This window comes from Myripristis murdjan, chromosome 12 (genome assembly GCF_902150065.1).
Source record: "Myripristis murdjan chromosome 12, fMyrMur1.1, whole genome shotgun sequence".
Taxonomy (NCBI): domain Eukaryota; kingdom Metazoa; phylum Chordata; class Actinopteri; order Holocentriformes; family Holocentridae; genus Myripristis; species Myripristis murdjan.
The window spans coordinates 1,733,695-1,751,881 of NC_043991.1; the positions used below are offsets into that span (position 1 = coordinate 1,733,695).

General features: G+C 41.1%; 4 protein-coding genes and 1 long non-coding RNA gene across 6 annotated transcripts in view; 4 read left to right on the plus strand and 1 right to left on the minus strand.

Moving 5' to 3' along the window:
• The first annotated feature begins 304 nt into the window (after positions 1-304).
• LOC115368769 (uncharacterized) lies at positions 305-4,703 on the plus strand. 2 transcript variants are annotated; one of them, XR_003929069.1, is made up of 3 exons: positions 305-404; positions 1,472-1,627; positions 4,644-4,703. It is a non-coding gene; the product is annotated as an uncharacterized LOC115368769 (long non-coding RNA). The 2 variants fall into 2 exon arrangements; XR_003929070.1 differs by having other exon boundaries at positions 1,506-1,627.
• Positions 4,704-4,823: 120 nt separating this feature from the next.
• On the plus strand, positions 4,824-7,315 carry LOC115368753 (gastrula zinc finger protein XlCGF8.2DB-like). The gene has a single exon (XM_030065077.1). It carries the CDS (start codon positions 4,937-4,939, stop codon positions 5,870-5,872), a length of 936 nt encoding a protein of 311 aa, XP_029920937.1. The 5' UTR covers positions 4,824-4,936; the 3' UTR covers positions 5,873-7,315.
• Positions 7,316-7,919: 604 nt separating this feature from the next.
• Positions 7,920-18,187, plus strand: part of LOC115369188 (zinc finger and SCAN domain-containing protein 2-like) — a 59,217-nt gene continuing 48,949 nt past the window's right edge. Inside the window, exon 1 of the mRNA XM_030065755.1 lies at positions 7,920-8,002. The gene's annotated coding sequence lies outside the window, so the exon portion shown is untranslated. The remainder of the gene's footprint in view (positions 8,003-18,187) is intronic.
• Positions 8,740-12,814, plus strand: LOC115369185 (uncharacterized). The gene is made up of 4 exons (XM_030065752.1): positions 8,740-8,813; positions 8,967-9,288; positions 10,327-10,474; positions 12,726-12,814. Exons 1-4 carry the CDS (start codon positions 8,740-8,742, stop codon positions 12,812-12,814), a joined length of 633 nt encoding a protein of 210 aa, XP_029921612.1.
• LOC115369186 (THAP domain-containing protein 6-like) lies at positions 14,652-16,849 on the minus strand. Its single transcript, XM_030065753.1, has 6 exons — positions 16,738-16,849; positions 16,397-16,589; positions 16,049-16,150; positions 15,540-15,750; positions 15,188-15,348; positions 14,652-14,669 (listed from the first exon to the last, which is right to left on the minus strand). The coding sequence occupies exons 1-6, from the start codon at positions 16,833-16,835 to the stop codon at positions 14,652-14,654; spliced, it is 783 nt and encodes a 260-aa protein (XP_029921613.1). The 5' UTR covers positions 16,836-16,849.

Sequence of the window (18,187 nt, forward strand, 5' to 3'; positions counted from 1 at the left end):
CACTTAGACATTTTCCTGTCCTTGTCAGGGTTGCGTTGGGCTGGAGTCTGTCCCAGTGCAAATCAGGCAGAAGGTGAGGATTACATCAGTTTCATACTTGATTTTTATAGTTTCTTGCTATTTTTATAGTTTGATGCACAGGTACTGTGTGGAACATGTATTCGCCATATATTGATTGTATGCAAAATAAAGTTCAATAAAGATTTTTTTTTTTTTTTTTGCAATGAATCTACACACTCCGCTTGAGTAGGTGGCGCTATGCACCTTTAAATGTTGGTTGGCGAGCTGCCCGAAAAAAACACAAAGAAAAAAAAGCAGAGCAGGGTGTTTCACAGTGTGTGTCCTCGTTGGCTTGCCGTAGCTCTCCAGCTGTCAGCGCTTCGCTTTTTCCTCCGCAGGCTGTTGTAAGTCCGCTGTCGTATTGTCTCTTTTTTTACGGTCATTTGCACCAAAACAAGTCATTTAGCTCACACACTGTAACACTAAGTCCTCGGTAACAGTTTAACTAGGCGGCGCTGTGGTGTTTTTGTGGTTTTGATGGCTATTATAGTGATTTCCAGGCGCTGTTTTGCTCGCATGGTGACTCTGTAATGGCGCTTCCTACCCGCCGCTGTTTCTGTCCTCTGAGCTGCAACAAGCGCCATTTTAACACGTTTGCTCTCTGCTTATGGGAGAATTACAAAGTGTTTTTGCAGATTTATACATGAAGAACTACAGTATGCAGAGGATGGACCACACACACACACACACACACACACACACACACACACACACACACACACACACAGGCCCTGCAGAAACACCCCATCGAGCTCTTTGACGTTTCCTAGTTGTGCTCTCTGCGTCACTTTGTCTCGTTTATTTGTCTTGTTTAGTTCAGATTAAGGTTATTCCAGATTTTAAAAAATGAAATGTTAGTAGACCTACGACTACGACGAAAAAATCACGGAGCCCGATGAGGTGGGGGTAATATTCTGAGGGGAAAAAAGGACCAGTTCGTCATCAAGTCGTCAGTGTATGAACTTTCTGAGATTCAAGTGGTACATTTACTAGAAAAAAAATAATAAAATTTGAAGAAAAAACTCAAAAATTTTGAGATTATAAGATTACAAATTTGCTAGAAAAAAATAAGAATTTCTGAGATTAAAGTTGTAAATTTCTGAGAAAAAATAATGAGGAAAAAAAAATAGTTGAAAAATAGTTTTTATTTTTTATGAACTTTGCAATGTGAAGTTATGTGGTCTCTTGACCAAAAAACGATAATAAAATAAGAGAAGCTGTTTTCCTGAGTTTCTTTTATCATACATTTATGACTTTAATCTCTGAAATTCAAAGTTTTTTTTTTTTTTTTTCTGAATATTACCCCCCTTCCACCTGCTTCATTTTTTCCCCCCCTATAGTGACCTGATATGCTGTTGTGGTAAAGCACGTCATGATCATTGACAAACTGCACATGTTGTCTGTTTTCCAGACGGGGAGTAAATGGTCCTCCTCTTCCTCTCCAGGTGAAGGCCAGCCGAGGCTGTGATGCTGTGACTGCTGCCTCCTGGTCCTGTGAGAGCCGCTGCAGGACGGCCACAGCTGCTGCACGCCGTCTGCACAGCTGAGATGCGGCTGCAGCGAGCAGGTTTGTCCAACTCAGGTCTTGTAGTCACGTTACTGATGCTCTGTTTTAAGGCCGGGATCCTTTAGGGGGCGCTGGTGAGCCTCTTGTTGCTGTGAAGGTGATGTCCTGGGCTCTGAAAGCGTTTACACTGGCAGCCACACAGGTAAAGGTGAAGTTCCTGGAACCTGATTCCTGCTTGAGTTCCAGGCCTGATCATCTTCATTAGTTCAGGTTATAACTTTACTACACTTCCTGTAAATATGAGTTATCAAAGGATGACAACAGTGAGCAGCCAGCAAGAAACAAACTGCAAAACAACGCAAACAGGTTAATGACCTTATACATATTTAAAGTCCCCCTCCAACCATTTATTAAACCCCACAAAATGATCTCTGTTCATCACATAACATTTTTATAAGTTATTTCCCTCGGAGCCTTAAATCTCACTATAAATCTCGTCCTTATCAACTGTCTTTCTACTGTCGTACTGGAAGGGCTGTCTGCGAGCCAGATGGTGCTAACAGCCCACAGCCTTAATCCACAGAAACAAAAACCAGTCATGTTTCTGCAGTTGCACCAAAAGCCCCGCAGTCTGACCCTATGACCCGCTGATCACATGCCACCTCCATGTAAATACAAGCAAATGATGAGCTGATGAGCAGGAGGAGCTCATGAGCCGTGCAATCACATCGGCAGTTTAATTACTACAGACACATTAAAAAAAAAAAAAAAAAAGAAGCGCAATTTTGTGTAACCAATTCCAATGATATTCACTAAATTTTGAGTACTTTCTTATTGAATTGTTGAAATTTTGTTCCTCTACCACATGATTAGATGATGACAAAATGTGCCTAATTTGTAAAAAAACACATTCAGAAAAATTAAAACAGACAATATGGCATTCAGGAAAAAACAAAACAGACTCTGGAAAAAATTTTAACTGTTTTCAGTTGGCCCCAGGAAATTTATGATTTTCTCTTGACATTTCTTTCATAAGAGGGCAACATCTGTTTTTTTTTTTTTTTTTTCAGTTATTGAAAGGATAAGGACGAATGCATATCAGATTGAGCAAAAATTGATTTTTACAACCTTTACAACCACCCACCATTAAACCCACCCGGGCGTTTTGTGCCGAGTATCCTAAAATAATTTTCCAATGTTTACCTGTGGAAAATTTCATTGATAAATTAATGAATTAGTTTTTTGTGCATTGCATTGCTCAAAGGAAATGGCACATTTGACAGTTTCTTATTATGTCAGTGGTGTTACAGTTTGAAACAGAATTTAAAACAGAATGATTTGATAGTAAGTTACCCTGGTAAAGTAAATATTCCCTTACCAAAATATGATCAGAAATCCTAATAAATCCATGTTCCCCCTGCTGAATCCTATTGCAAAGTAGAATTTGATGAGTTCTTCAGCTGCAGGCCTGATACACGGCGAGCAGAAGCATCTGCAGTGTGTGGCTGATCCAACCTCACAGAGTCAACACATGTAGAGCCTTTATAAGAATAAGACATACGAGTTTTTTTTCTCATGAATTTACAACTGTAATCTCAGATTTTCCAAGTTTTTTCTGACTGAATGATCTCAGAATTTTTCAGAGTTTTTTTTTTTCATAAATTTGTGGGGTTTTTTTCATAAATGTTTGCCTTTTAATATCTGAAATTCTGAGTGTTTTTCGCTGATTATTACCCCCCCTCTTTGCCTGCATAATATTTCCCCCTACAAAGGCACTAATACGCCGTTGTAGATTCCCATGGATTTCAATTTCACCCCTGTAGTTTTAAGACAACACCGCTCAAAGTGGATGAATAAGTTTTTATTTAACACTATAAAAACAACAAAGAAAAAATTAGTCTTATGGGGAAACAAATGACTTTGTGTTTCTGTAAGTGGCTGCGATCGTCCTGCAGAGGCAGCATCCTGGATCTGATTAACATGATGGAGTCGAGGTGACAGACTCAGGTGAAGGTACAGATGTTCCACAGCACGGGGGGTTCACGAGTGTTGATCAGTACCGTCAGTCCAGTGTTACTGTGATGGCTGAGCTATAAGGTTTGGAGCTCTGAAAACAGCAAAATTGTCCTGTCCCCTTTGTTGTGGGGTGAGGAAAAAAATTGATTCACTGAAGCATTTTATTTATTTATTTAATCATATGAAACTAGACAACCTAAGGAATCAGTTGGTACCAAAATAAATAGGTTTCTAATGTTCGGCTAAATGTTGTTGATTGAAAACCCGGCATGTCTGTTTCCAGCAGGGTCCCTTGACCTCTGACCTCCAGCTGTGTGAATGAAAATGGGTTCTCTCCCCTTTGCAGACACGCCCACCTTCTGCTAATCCCATGCAGTTTGGGCCCCAAAGCCTGCAGTCCACATGTGTTCTTGTGGCCTGTTGTAAAATGGTGTGTGTGTGCAGACTGGGGCCTAAACAGTCTTGGAGCTGCATCAGTTGGCTTTGACTGGAAAGCTGAGACTCTTGTGGATTCAATGAGCCACATTTGATTCCTGTGTGATGATGTTGGCCCCCATAGCAGCCATTTCACTGCAGGCAGAGACTTTTGTCAAACTGGACGTCGCTGTAGAAAATGACCTCTAGTGACCTCTAGGAGAATCACAGCCTCATCAAACTTTACAGACACAAACTAGAGGAGGGTTCAGAAAACGAAAATCACAATAAATTGTAATATCGGATCGCAATTCTTGTTGAATAGCAACACATAGTGAATCGCCACCCAGGTAGTGTGACAGTATTGAGTCAGGAGATCATCTCGTCCCAGCCCTGCTGTTTTGCTCAGGGGAACTTGTTGGTACTTCTTGTGGCTGTTAAATATTTCCAACTTGCTAACATAACCTGTGTTGTGGTACAAAGATGCACCAATTAACAAGCAATAATAATCTAACCCTGATAATTGAAATGCAGTGGAAACCACTTGGTGATTATGTACATTCAGGCCAAATTAATCACTATAAGGGGATGATTGTTATTACTATTGTTATGAACTTTTTTTTTTCTTTTTTTCTTTTTGTTTCAGTGATGCCTCAGCAGCTGCTGGTGTGTAAAGAAGAGGTTCCCCCTGAGCAGCAGGAGTGCAGCTCCAGTCTGGACCAGGAGGAGCCAGAGCCCCCACACATTAAAGAGGAACAGGAGGAGCTGTGGACCAATCAGGAGGCAGAGCAGCTTCAAGATCTCACCAAGTTCCCCTTCACTGCTGTCACTGTGAAGAGTGAAGATGATGAAGAGGAAGCTCAGTGCTCACAGCTTCATCAGAGCCAAACTGAGGAGAACAGAGAGGCAGAGCCTCCAGCCAGCAGCTCCACTGAACAGATGAAAACAGAAGCTGATGGAGAGGAACCAGCCAGGAACTCAGATCCAGCTGCTGATTTCCAAGCAACTAGTGAGGGCCAGCTCCTCTCTTCACACTCTTCTGAGGGTGAGACTGATGACAGTGATGACTGGGAGGAGAGCAGAGAGCCTCAGTCAGGTTCAAACCCACAGAGTGAACTCCTTTCCAGTGATGATGGATCTGATGATGCAGAGAAACCATCTTCCTGCTCTGTGAGCAAGAACACAGGAGAGAAACTGTGGAGTTGCTCTCTTTGTGGAAAAATATTTACACGAAAAGAAACTTTAAACAGACATATGAACTTGCATGCAGAAGAGAAACCATTTAGCTGCTCAGTGTGTGGTAAAGGTGTTACACAGAAACAAACTTTGGTCATACACATGAGAATCCACACCGGAGAGAAACCATTCAACTGCTCAGCCTGTGGTAAAGGTTTTACACAGAAACAGTCCTTTGTCACACACATGAGAATTCACACAGGAGAGAAACCATATATGTGCTCAGTCTGTGGTAAAAGTTTTGCGCATAAACATCACTTCAACACACACTTGAGAGTCCACACAGGAGAGAAACCATTTAACTGCACACTTTGTGGTAAAGATTTTACACGGAAAGGTAATTTCAACACTCACATGCGAATTCACACGGGAGAGAAACCGTTTAACTGCTCCCTCTGTGGTAAAAATTTTACACGGAAAGGTAACTTCAACACTCACATGAGAACTCACACAGGAGAGAAACCATTCAGCTGCTCAGTCTGTGGTAAAGGTTTCAGTGATAAAAGTAATTTAAAAGCTCATAGGAGAGTCCACACAGGAGAGAAAGCATTCACCTGCAGTGTGTGTGGGAGAAGTTTCACCAGGCGTGCAGATGCTAGAAGCCATGAGTGTGTGTGTGAGAGCAGCAGCAGCAGTTGAAGCTGCAGAGCTGCTGATTAAACATCTGAACGCTGCTCACACACGTTGTGTTAATGCAGACTAAAACAGTCAACACTGCTGCCCAATACATTTTCCCATGCCACAACCTGAGGAACAAGGACAACTGATACACCAGATAAAAATAACATTAATGATAATAGTAAAATATCAGTAGTTACAAATATATTTACTTTATACAACAAATACATTCACTTATCATGTATTATATATTTTTCTGTACCATTTAAGTGTAATGGAGCCATTCCAGTGAGCCAACAGGCACAACACAAAACACAAGAGCCCTCGCTCTGTCACGCCTAAATGGAGCTAACCTTGTTTCATGTCATCAGTAACACCTGTGTTTACCCTGCGTTGTCATGTCAACATGGCTGCTGGTCTTAAAGGGTTAAGTTAATCTGTTTCAGTGTCATACTTGAACACTGACAATTTGTAGTGAGATCAAACCAGACAAGAAAATATTAAAATGATCTCTCACACATTTTCTGCATTCTAACAGTTTCTAATAAATAAGAAGACAGTGAACTTAAACTTTTTCATTTTTTGCTGAGGACCCCCCGGTAGATCCTCAGGGACCACCAGGGAGGCCCCAGATCCCAAATTTAAAACCACTGGTCTGTAGTATCCGACTGAGAATCTGTGTACTTGAATGGACCTTGTTGTTCTCTTCTGCTTGTAAACTGGATTTGTTTAACTATGACGGCGTATTAAGGCCACTGTAGGGGAAAAATATGCAGCCGGGGAGGGAGGGTTGATATTCTGAGAGAAAAACTAAGACTTTTTATTTATTTATTTATTTATTTTTAGATTAAAGTCGTAAATTTACAAGAAAAATATTTGGATATACTCTGAGATTGAAATTGTAGATTTCTGTGAAAACAAATTTATTAGGAAAAAAATGGAAAGGTTTGAGATTATAAAGTCAGAAATTCTGTGATTAAAGTTATACATTAATGAGAAAACAAGCAAATTTATGAGAAATAACTCAAAATTCTCAGATTGTAAAGTCACAAATTGATGAGAAAAAAACTCACAAATTTATGACCAAAAAAAAAAAAAAAAAAAAAATCAGAATTTTCGTGATTAAAGTTGTAAATTTACAAGAGAAACCCTTGGATATATTCTCTGATATTAAAGTGACAAATTTCTGAGAAAAATATCACAAACTTATGAGAAAAAAAGCTGGAATTTTCGGAGATTATAAAATCACAAATTTGCAAGAAAAAACCAACAACTCTGAAATTCAGAACTTTTTTGGCAGTTCTGCTTCATTTGACAGTGACAGGAGGGGGAGAGAGAGAGACCGGCACGGCTTTAGTAGTTTTTCCCTACAAAGGCTCGCTCACGCTGATTTGCCCTGTACAATTTTCTTTTTGCCCTACTATGGCCCAAACATACTGTAATAATAAAGAAAAAGTAAAACTGTTTCTCTCCCAAACTGGGATTTTGTTGGTTTGCACTTGTGAATAATCCTGCCCAAACTTCCTGTTTCAACAGGAAATACATCAAATCAAGAGTAAGAATCTGTTTTCAGTGGGACTTTAATACACACACACACATACGTGTGTGTATATATATATATAGATATAGATACAGATATATAAATATATATAGATATAGATATCTATAGATATAGATATTGTCATGACCTGGCTCAAAGCCATGACAAAAATGAGGAGACATATACATATCTATATCCATAGATATAGATATGTATATGTTTGGGTATGTTTGTATATGTGTGTGTGTGTGTGTGTGTGTGTGTATATAGATATGTGTGTGTGTGTGTGTGTATATATATATAATTATACACACACACACACATATATAGATATATAGATATATAAATTTTATATTTAGTTTTATATATTTTTCCCTTTTAGGTTTTTGTTTGTTTGTTTTGTTTGTCTGTATATGCAGAAGTCTAACAGCAACTCCACTGTTAAATGTACACTTTCACATTTGCGTTGGCAATTCAAAAATCTGGTTCGCCATGCAAATAAAACTCGTTTTGCGCATGCGCACGGTGTGGTTCGCTAACCAACCCGAGTCCATGTATTGTTGAGACGTCGTGGTCGCTGCTCACATTTCTGTCGGATCCCGTTGGAAAAAGTAAGTTGTGGTTGGTGTTAGAAACGAAGCGTAACGTCAGATGTTGTGGTAAACCGTGAAATGTGTCTCCGGCTCAGGGGAAGCAGCGCCTCGTGTCTTTTTCCAGCTGGAAACGCAGCAGATGAGCTGCTGACGGTTTAGCCTGCCGAGCACAAACAGCAGAGCCCACATGTGTGCTGCAGGCCCGGACCGGCCGTCTGGCGGCCGACGCACTGTTTTGGCCGTGACGATCGTAATTTAAACAAAACATTATATTATAAATCAGTTTTATCGACCGCTCCGGTATTCAAAACACAAAAAGAGGCCCATTGGTCCCATTCTAGGAGGACATCGGGCTAGCCCAATGAAATCTGCCTCTCCCCTCCGTGTAACGTAGTTTAGTTTTTGAATGACAGCTGAAATACAGAGAGCTTATTCAGGCACGCAGAACTTAAATAGAGCAGAGTGGTCGTTCCTGTTCATTTTTATGTGTGCTGTTGCCATGGTACCGTTTATCTTGCCCTCTATGAGGATTGTATGTAAGGCATGTAAACTTCAACTTAAAGAGCATATTGCAGGTTAAAGTTTTTACAAACGTTATACTTAACCTTGTGTGAAAATTACCATGTGAAAAGTTAATGCAGGATTTAATGTTTTACAAGACATAAGGGCACGTATTCAGAGGAGAAAGTGGCCGTTTTGAGCAAAGCTCCTAAAAAACGCTTTTTTTTTTTTTTTTTTTTTTTTTTTTTTGGAAAATGGCGTCATATGACGTAACTGGAGGGAGTCGGTCTCCTCAGCTCTGCCCCGGCTCAGTGCGCAGTCGTAGGTGGTAGTGAGCATGAGCGGTCTCGGTGTAATGAGTTGGTGTGTTTTCGGTAGTTTTAGTAGCATTTTTTTTTATCATCATGGTAAATTATTGTGTTTGTGCTAACTGCACAAACTCCAGCCTGTCGGGACATCGTGTCCACCGTTTTCCTAACAGGAAAAGGAGCGGAGCTATCTTCCGCGCCTGGGTGCGCTTTGTGCAGGTGAAGAGGCGGGACTTCACTTCGGCGTCTGTCACCAAAAACGCGGTCGTATGCGGCGCTCATTTCAGACCGGGGGATTATCATCCCAGCGACATGATGGAGTTCAGGATGGGATGCCGATGCCCGGAGCGGGTGAGACTCAGTGCAGGCTCGGTTCCCTCGGTGCACACAGCGGCTCCATCAGGTCCGCCGTCAGCAGCAGCTCCTGCCGCAGGTGGGCTCAATGCTCACGGATCCGTCAGAGGTTCAGCTCAACGAAAACGTCAACCGTGCGCCGTAAGTATTGTTTTATAACGTTTGCTAACTTCCAAATTAGTCAAAATAATGATTTTAAATAATGAGACGCAACTTATTGTACGTGTTCATTGTTGTAAGGCAGCTTGTAAGCATCCCCCAGCTAATAAGGCATAATGGCTAACACTAGCTACCATTAGCAATGCACTTTGTTAATGTACTGTACTGTTTACATACACTACTCACAAAAAGTTAGGGATATTCGGCTTTTGGGTGAAATTTCAGGATGAACCTAAAATGCATTCTAACCTTTACAGGTGAACTTAATGTGACCTTCTGTAAACTTTTGAATGCACATGTCCAACTGTTCAGTGTGTCAGTACTTTTTGCACAAGTTGCTGTTCTCTAACAAGGAGTTTAACAGCAAAATTCACATCAGGTGTTTGATGCTCCAGCTCATCGAGGTCGTATCATTAGGGAACAGCTGCTGGAGACTGGGGTACCTCAGATGGAGTGGCCTGCACTTTCTCAGACCTGAATCCCATAGAAAACCTATGGGATCAGCTGAGTCGCCGTGTAGAGGCTCGGAGCTCTGTACCCCAGAACCTCAATGTCCTGAGGGCCGCCCTTCAAGAAGAGTGGGATGCCATGCCTCAGCAGACAATAAGTCGACTTGTGAACAGCATGAGACGTCGTTGTCAAGCTGTAATTGATGCTCAAGGGCACATGACAAGTTATTGACACTGACATTTTTTGTTGTGGTATATCCACCACTGTTGTTGGCTTTTGTTTCAAGAAATTGTTTGAGATGAGGAAATCACCAGTGCATGCTTCTACTTAAATGCCCTACTTTCATGATATAATATCACTGTAGCGTGAACTTTTTACATTTTCCATAAATTTCACCCAAAAGCCAAATATCCCTAACTTTTTGTGAGTAGTGTATGAGAAGGCATAATTGGTAACCTAAGCTTGTTAACATTAGAACCCTGAAGTCTAGTTACAGCTTGGTGACTTTGTTTGCACATTTAATAAATTTGTAATGTATTTTCATGTGGTGTAACGTTGGTGTGTTCTAAGGATTTGGGAGATCCTACAGATGCACCTACAGCCAGCGCTGCAGTGCATGTAGACCCAGAGGAAGAGGCCTTCTCTCCACCGGCTCCTCAACCATCTGTGCTTCACTTTGGCTCACAGTGTAACCTGAAGCCTTCTCATCATTCATCAGGTAGTGTAACATTACTCTTACATGTAGAATTACACATCCATTTACATAATGTAGGAGGGCAAAATATTAGAAAAACCTCTCAGTATGATGCAGGCTGGTACAACTCCAACACTATGACCTCCATAATCAACATATAATTGAACTAACGCAGCTCAGACCGAATGTCAACAAACATTGAACATTATAAGCTTCACAAATGCAGATTTTGTGACAGAGCTGTTGTATTAGATGACATTAGATTGTACAGGTGCACCTATTAAAGTGGTCACTGAATGTATGATGTTGCACAGTTATATAAGGCAGGGGTTCTCAAACTTTTTTGGCCCATGGACCCCCCGGAGGGGTCAAAATTTTCCGGGAACCCCCTGACACTCGTAACACCGATAAGCATAATACTTATAACCACATTTGTACTCTTAGCTAGTTGATTAACAGCATTAGCACATAGCCTCATCCAAGGGCATAGGTTTGATTTTGACATTGGTGGGGACGTAAAAGCGCTCCAAGGGGGCGCTCCAGAAAGTTGATGTTTTTTGCATTTATGACTGTAATTTCACATCATGTTGAGCTGATCAAATAAACAAGCAAATGATCATAATCAGAAAAAATAAAAACTAGTAAGGGATTGACATTAATGTTTATACTGCATATATGAATATCTATACTGACTACAAGTATTTAATAGTTCTGTAATGTTGTAAGTTAAAGGCAACTAAAGAAAGACAAGCAGGCAATTTAACTGAGTTCTTGTCTTTAGTGCAACTGTGCATCATACTGTACATCAACAACATTGTACAGAAACATAAATAAAATAAAATAAATGTTTGACACTAAATACAAACAGATTAGTGTCCATTGCCTTGCTCTTATTTGAAAAATAAAAAAATCTCTGTTGTTGAGGCTCTACAGTTCTATAAGCTTGACATTTTAAATCATGGTTAGTAAAAATGGATAATTCCTGCTTCCCTAGAGACAACAGGCCAATGTGCCTGATAAAAGCTCTCATGTCAAAGAGGCATGCTGAACTATTGTTCTAACTGCAAACTGACGAAATAAACAGTGAAGAAAACAGTCCGTGTGTGTAGCTGCTGGCCAACCAGCCAAACAAACTTCGCTGTGCACATTCTCTGGCGCTTTTTTTTTTTTTTACAACCAGATGGAGTGACAGTGGGGACGGCCAATCACACATTAGCAAGAAATGGCAGAGCCAATCAATGAGCGATATTAGGTTAGAGGCAGGACTTCTAGCGGAGACCGGCTGTTACCCCTTTGTGTACCGTAAGAATTGACTCGACACTGACGGACAGAGGCGCTTTGAGTGTTTGTTGTTGCTGTTATTTGTGAAGCCGTACGAGCGCCTGTGAGGTGTCATACCAGATTGCCTGATGTGTAATCACATAAGTAAGCTCCCCAAATCAATCATGGGAGACACTTAAAAACGAACAGTGTTTATTTCACAGTTTAACGCCCCTACCCCCAAAAAAGTTTTGTAAAAATTAATAATAATAAAAAAAAATACATTGCCATGAATTTTTTCGCAGACCCCCCCTGGCTATGCGTCGCGGACTGCCAGGGGTCCACGGACCCCACTTTGAGAACCGTGGATATAAGATATAACTCTTTTTTTTTTTTTTTTAATCCTTCAGGCTTTCCTCCAGGATTTTTTGAAACTGTGGGGGAGGGCTACAGTGTCAGCGTCCCCCCACCCCCCATATTTACAATATGTTAAATTATTTGTTTTAAAAATGTAAATTACTTATCAAACAGACCAAACAATTCAACTACCAATGAATGAGCAGTAGTATGCATGTGATAACAGATTGAAAAAAATAAGCAGAAGTGATACCTCTTCTATGAATAGACAAGCTAAGCCAGTGTGCTGCTGTTAGCCAGTGAAAATAGAGCGGAGTGGCAACTCTTCACTTTGTTACACAATCTCTGTCAGTGAGCTGCTGTAGCGTGGAAAGTTTCTCTGCCTTTTGGACTCGTACGGTGCCGGTGCAGTTGTTGTAATTTTGTTTTCTTGGTGGTGCAGGTGAAACCACTGGAGGGGTTGTGCCACCCAGATTTGCTTCCCTCCATGTAATTTCCCCCAGACAAACGTTCATATTCCACAGAAAAACAGCATTTCATTCAAATTATGTCAAATTCCGTGTTAAAAATAGATTCCATTTTATTTGGCTAATTCCGCGATTCCGTGATCGCTGAAATTATAGGACCCATAGACATAATATACGTAGATGCCTCATAGGCTGCCGCTGCCTATTGGAGCTGACGAAGCAGCCGGCCGCCATCTTGGATGGGTCTCTAAGGCGCTCCCAGTGCATTTATTTCTACTGAGGAAGGTGTATCCCCAACTATAAACTATAAAAATCCATAACTCCCGAATTTTTACCCGATTTTCCCACGGTTTGGTTTGTTACAAACAGCAGAGTTTCAGTTATGATACAGGATGCTGTCACACATTAAAAATACGTATTTTCATGCTGAAAGACTTTGTATTATAATAAAGACATATGGTATGGCATATAGATAAATGTATAAATGAATACATTTTATAATCTATTAAAAAAACAAGTTTGATCATTTGAATTTATTTCTCTTAAACACACACACTCACTCACTCACTCACTCACTCACTCACTCACTCACTCACTCACTCACTCACACACACACACACACACACACACACAGAGGACATCAATTTAATTTCCTCTGCTTCGCTCACCAGATTTCATTACAAAGAACATTTTTTGAAAGGCCTGGAAAACAAAACAATATAATTCTAGGTCAGTCTTAAACTTCCTTGTTGGGTTTACAACTGGGGCTGGGGAGCTAAAACTAGGGATGGCTCGATACCACTTTTTCACATCCGATACCGATACCGATGCTGCAGCCTTGAGGATCGGCCGATACCGATACCGATCCTATTCTTTTTGTCACTTTAAAAGTTGTTAATAATACGTGGATGTAATTTGCTTGATACTGACATCTAAAAACACCACATTCACCTTACAACAACTATTCTGGTCCCCTAAAGAAAGAAGGAAAATATGTGACAACAACTAAAGTCATGTGTAACACTAAATAAAAGTGCAACTTGGTGCAAATTTTTCATTTGAGTTAGTTTTATCAACTCGGAGTAGTTTCACCTGGAGTTAAGCACGTGCACAACAGCTATAAGTTATAAGCTATAAGCTATAAGCTGTAAGAGTCACCAAGGCAACAGGGAAGCGTCGGGCGTTTTTCACCCCAATTGAATTGGAAATCTTAATGCATTCATACAGCAGTTTGAACATGTTATTTTTTATTTATTTATTTAGCAGCGGCAAAGGAGAGGGAGACGGCGTGGGAGGGTCAATGCGTAAGTTTAAATGTAGTCCGTTGCAATCAATAATATTACAGGGGAAAACTGCTTGAATTACTGCTGGCCTATTAATTTATTTCATTTAGGTGACGTGGAACGGTAACGCTCAAAAAGATAATTGTCTGGAAATGCTAAAACATCTATGCGCGGTCTTATAACCATCTCCCGACGGATATTTAATTCTCTGCGCAGTAACACTGCACCTTCATCCACGGGATCGCTGTCGAAAGGACATGCCATGTTCGTGAAAAAAAAAAGACGCCATCTAACTACTAATGGACTTCTAATAAAGGTCTACTGACTGTTTTTAAAAATCATTTATTTATTTTTATTTTTTTTTTTTAAAGTAACAGACGGCAGAACTAATACGCCACGCCAAAACACGCCTGCTGACTGAATGAATGAGGAAGTTAAATACGGTGTGTGGCTGAAAGAGGGCGGACACAGAGAGAAACTCGAGGTTTCATGAGAAAAACCTGGTCCCGACCAGGTTAGTTTCATGGAGTCTGTTACTGCGGTAACTGACCGAGAGCTTAAGTTACCTCCCCCTGTGAAACAGACTAGAGTTACCCCTCTTTCTCTGCTTTGTGTTACCTCCCTTTGTGAAACGGAAAACCTGCTTTGGGAAACGAACCCAAGATTGGCTGCACCAAAACAAAAACGGTTCGCTTTTCTTTGTACTCGCCTGTAAAAAGTCTCCGTACTCCTTTCCATGATGCTTCTTCAGATGCTTTATTAAGTCCGTTGTGTTAAAACGTCCGGTTTTGCTACCACCCCTTGAGACACTCATATAGTTAACGGAGGACATGACTACAGCTCTGCAGGCTTCTGCTCACGTGATGAAAACACAGGCACATGGCAACCATGGCAACAGCTCGTCTGTGTTACGGCATGTCGCGCAAAGTGAAGTTGAGGATATATGAGATAGCTTGGGCTTATGGATCGGATCGGACGGGTTCTAATAAAAAATCCGATACCCGATCCAGTCATTTTGGCCTGGATCGGACCCGATACCGATCCAGTGGATTGGATCGGACCATCCCTAGCTAAAACCCTTGAAAAGGAACTGTTTTGCACAGCTTCTTGCGTGAGCTGGCACTCTGCAACTCCAGTGTTGTTAATTTTGCGATGTGGTGCAGCCTTACTTTATGAAATACAGACACCACAAATGACACAAGCATGAAATGATGGTTCTCGATTCCAAATTGGGTTTCTGCAATGTGCTCCCCAAGCAAGAATACATCCTCTGAACCAATCTCCGCCCTGACGAAATGGTTGACCAAAGACACACTGACACTTTGTTCTCTTTGTGTGTTTTGGTGAATCACTCGCTCTGCTGCTCTGACCACCTTCACTGTTCCCTCTGAGGGGATCATAAGCCCACCATTGTTTTTAAGTGCAAGCAGGTGGTAGCTCTGGTCGAAGGATGAGGGTACAGCAGCTGTGACGAGGCTTGCACGGCACACCTCACAGGACAGTTTTTTGAGAATTTTTCTTACAACAAACCCTGAGAGGTAAACGAGGGCATTGTCCACAAGACCACCAAAGCGGGTGGGCAGGTAACTGGTCACATATGACCGCAGAAAGGTTCACAAATGGGGACAGAAATTCAGTTAATACAAATTGGTTAGTAAGTTCTCTTCTGACAAAGAGTATAAACAACATAAAATTCAAGGTTGTATTATCAATTTATTTTACCTGAGTGGACATCAAGCCTTTCTTTCAACTCCTCATTAATAAAGTTCTTTTTCTTCAGATCTTCCAGAAGAATTTTTACATTCTTCTTTGCTCTTCGTTCTCGGGCCTTTGCATTTTTCTTCTCCCGCTCTAGACTCTCCACTCTAGCCAAAGTTTCATTGAGCCTGGCCTTTAGATGAGCAGGAGAATTGAGCAAAGCATAGGAGTGGTCCTAATAGAAAGAAGGATGAAAATATTTTCAGTGATGTTTGGTGCTTAGCACTACATATGTGCAGGCACACATTCTTATTTCCATACCCATAATATCACTGCCAGTACCATAAGTATGAGAGAGAGAGAGGGTGCGTGTGTGAGAGAGTGTCAGTGGAAGGGGTGTGCATGTGTTCACTTCATCTGTGTAATTATTAATTTAAGAATTCCAGAAAGCAAGGGAGAGATTTTGATATGACCAGAGCCATGGAACTCACAGCTGTATGGGACATATCAAATGACTGCCTACAAATACTCACATCACTGGGCTGAGGTTCAGTTTCAGGGAAATGCTGAGAAAGGTCCACTGGTAGACTCTCTTCAGCTTTCCTTGGCGTTACTGAAGTCCTTGTCACTACAGGCTAAAATATAAGAAACAAAGCCTAATACTTAAAAACAACGTCATTAAAAACACTTGAAAAGGTTTTAGTATCCCACACAGTTTATTGTAATACACAGTACATCACTAATTCCTAAACATGTAGAAAGAACTAACGGTAAAAAAACAAAAACAAAAAAAACATGTTTAGCAAAGTGTGATATTAATTTTTGATTTACATATGATACACAGACATCTCCGTTAGCATGTAGAGTAAAAATACACCTACTCTTTGGAGATGAGATGGGAAGCTGAAGACGGATGGGATCGCACCATCTCTTAGCCTAACAATCTGACCCGTCCTGTCCAAATTCTCGGGTTTGAAGTGCTCACTACAGAGCTTTGATGTCTCCGTCGCAACAAAATCCTCCCGTCTAAGAGCAACTTCCCACTGCCTTCTCAAGCCTGCATCACTGGGAAACCTTTCAAAAGAAAAAGAAAAAAACAGCAAGAGTCAATGAGAGAGAGAGTACCAGTTCCTGCTGTAATAACGTTACACGTAAGTAACGTCTGTCACGATGACATAATATTATAAATGGTAAAATAACCAAAATGATTGTTCAGTCTTACTTGTGAAAGGTAATCCCACGCGATCTGGTTTGAATACTGCGCCGATTATTGCAACCGTACGCGGCACAAAAAAAACGGCATTTTTGCTTTCTCTCCATTGACACCTGCTGACTCTGGTGTTCATAGATATCTATAATAAAGATAATATATAATAAAGCCTTTATTATAGATATCTATGCTGGTGTTAGCCTAGAGTGAAGAGACCCATCCAATATGGCGGTGACACAGCTCACGTTCCAGCACGTCATGAGGCGTCTACGTATATTATGTCTATGATAGGACCCTACAGTGTTAACATTAACGATAACATTAGGGTCGTTTTCACAGGCTTGAACAAAAAAATTGATTAAATTTAATCTTGCCTCGGTACCTTTCTCTTGCCCGTCTCTCTCCCTCTGCGAGCGTGCAGCAGGAGAATCAAACAGGCGGGTGATGACTCCGGTGTTCTTTTTTCAAAATAAAGTTAATTGCAGTGTAGTGTAACATCATTTCATGATATTTAAATTATCATTTCAAACTCTGATTTATTTCTAACCTCCTCCATTTTTCCTCCCTCTACAGCTACGATCATGCTGCACAGATCTCATCAACATGAAGTAATACTAACAGGTTCAAGTAAACCTCTAACTAAGGTTTTCCGTAATGTGTGTGTGTGTGTGTGTGTGTGTGTGTGTGTGTGTGTGTGTGTGTGTGTGTGTGTTTCAGTGATGTCTCAGCAGCTGCTGGTGTGTAAAGAAGAGGTTCCCCCTGAGCAGCAGGAGTGCAGCTCCAGTCTGGACCAGGAGGAGCCAGAGCCCCCACACATTAAAGAGGAACAGGAGGAGCTGTGGACCAATCAGGAGGCAGAGCAGCTTCAAGATCTCACCAAGTTCCCCTTCACTGCTGTCACTGTGAAGAGTGAAGATGATGAAGAGGAAGCTCAGTGCTCACAGCTTCATCAGAGCCAAACTGAGGAGAACAGAGAGGCAGAGCCTCCAGCCAGCAGCTCCACTGAACAGATGAAAACAGAAGCTGATGGAGAGGAACCAGCCAGGAACTCAGATCCAGCTGCTGATTTCCAAGCAACTAGTGAGGGCCAGCTCCTCTCTTCACACTCTTCTGAAGCTGAGACTGATGACAGTGATGACTGGGAGGAGAGCAGAGAGCCTCAGTCAGGTTCAAACCCACAGAGTGAACTCCTTTTCAGTGATGATGGATCTGATGATGCAGAGAAACCATCTTCCTGCTCTGTGAACAAGAACACAGGAGAGAAACTGTGGAGCTGCTTTTTTTGTAGTAAAATCTTTAAACGAAAAGACAACTTAAACAGACACATGATTATGCACAAGGGAGAGAAACCATTTATCTGTGCAGTCTGTGGGAAAAGTTTTACACAGAAACAAAGCGTCAGCGCACACATGAGAATCCACACTGGAGAGAAACCATTCAACTGCTCACTCTGTGGTAAAGC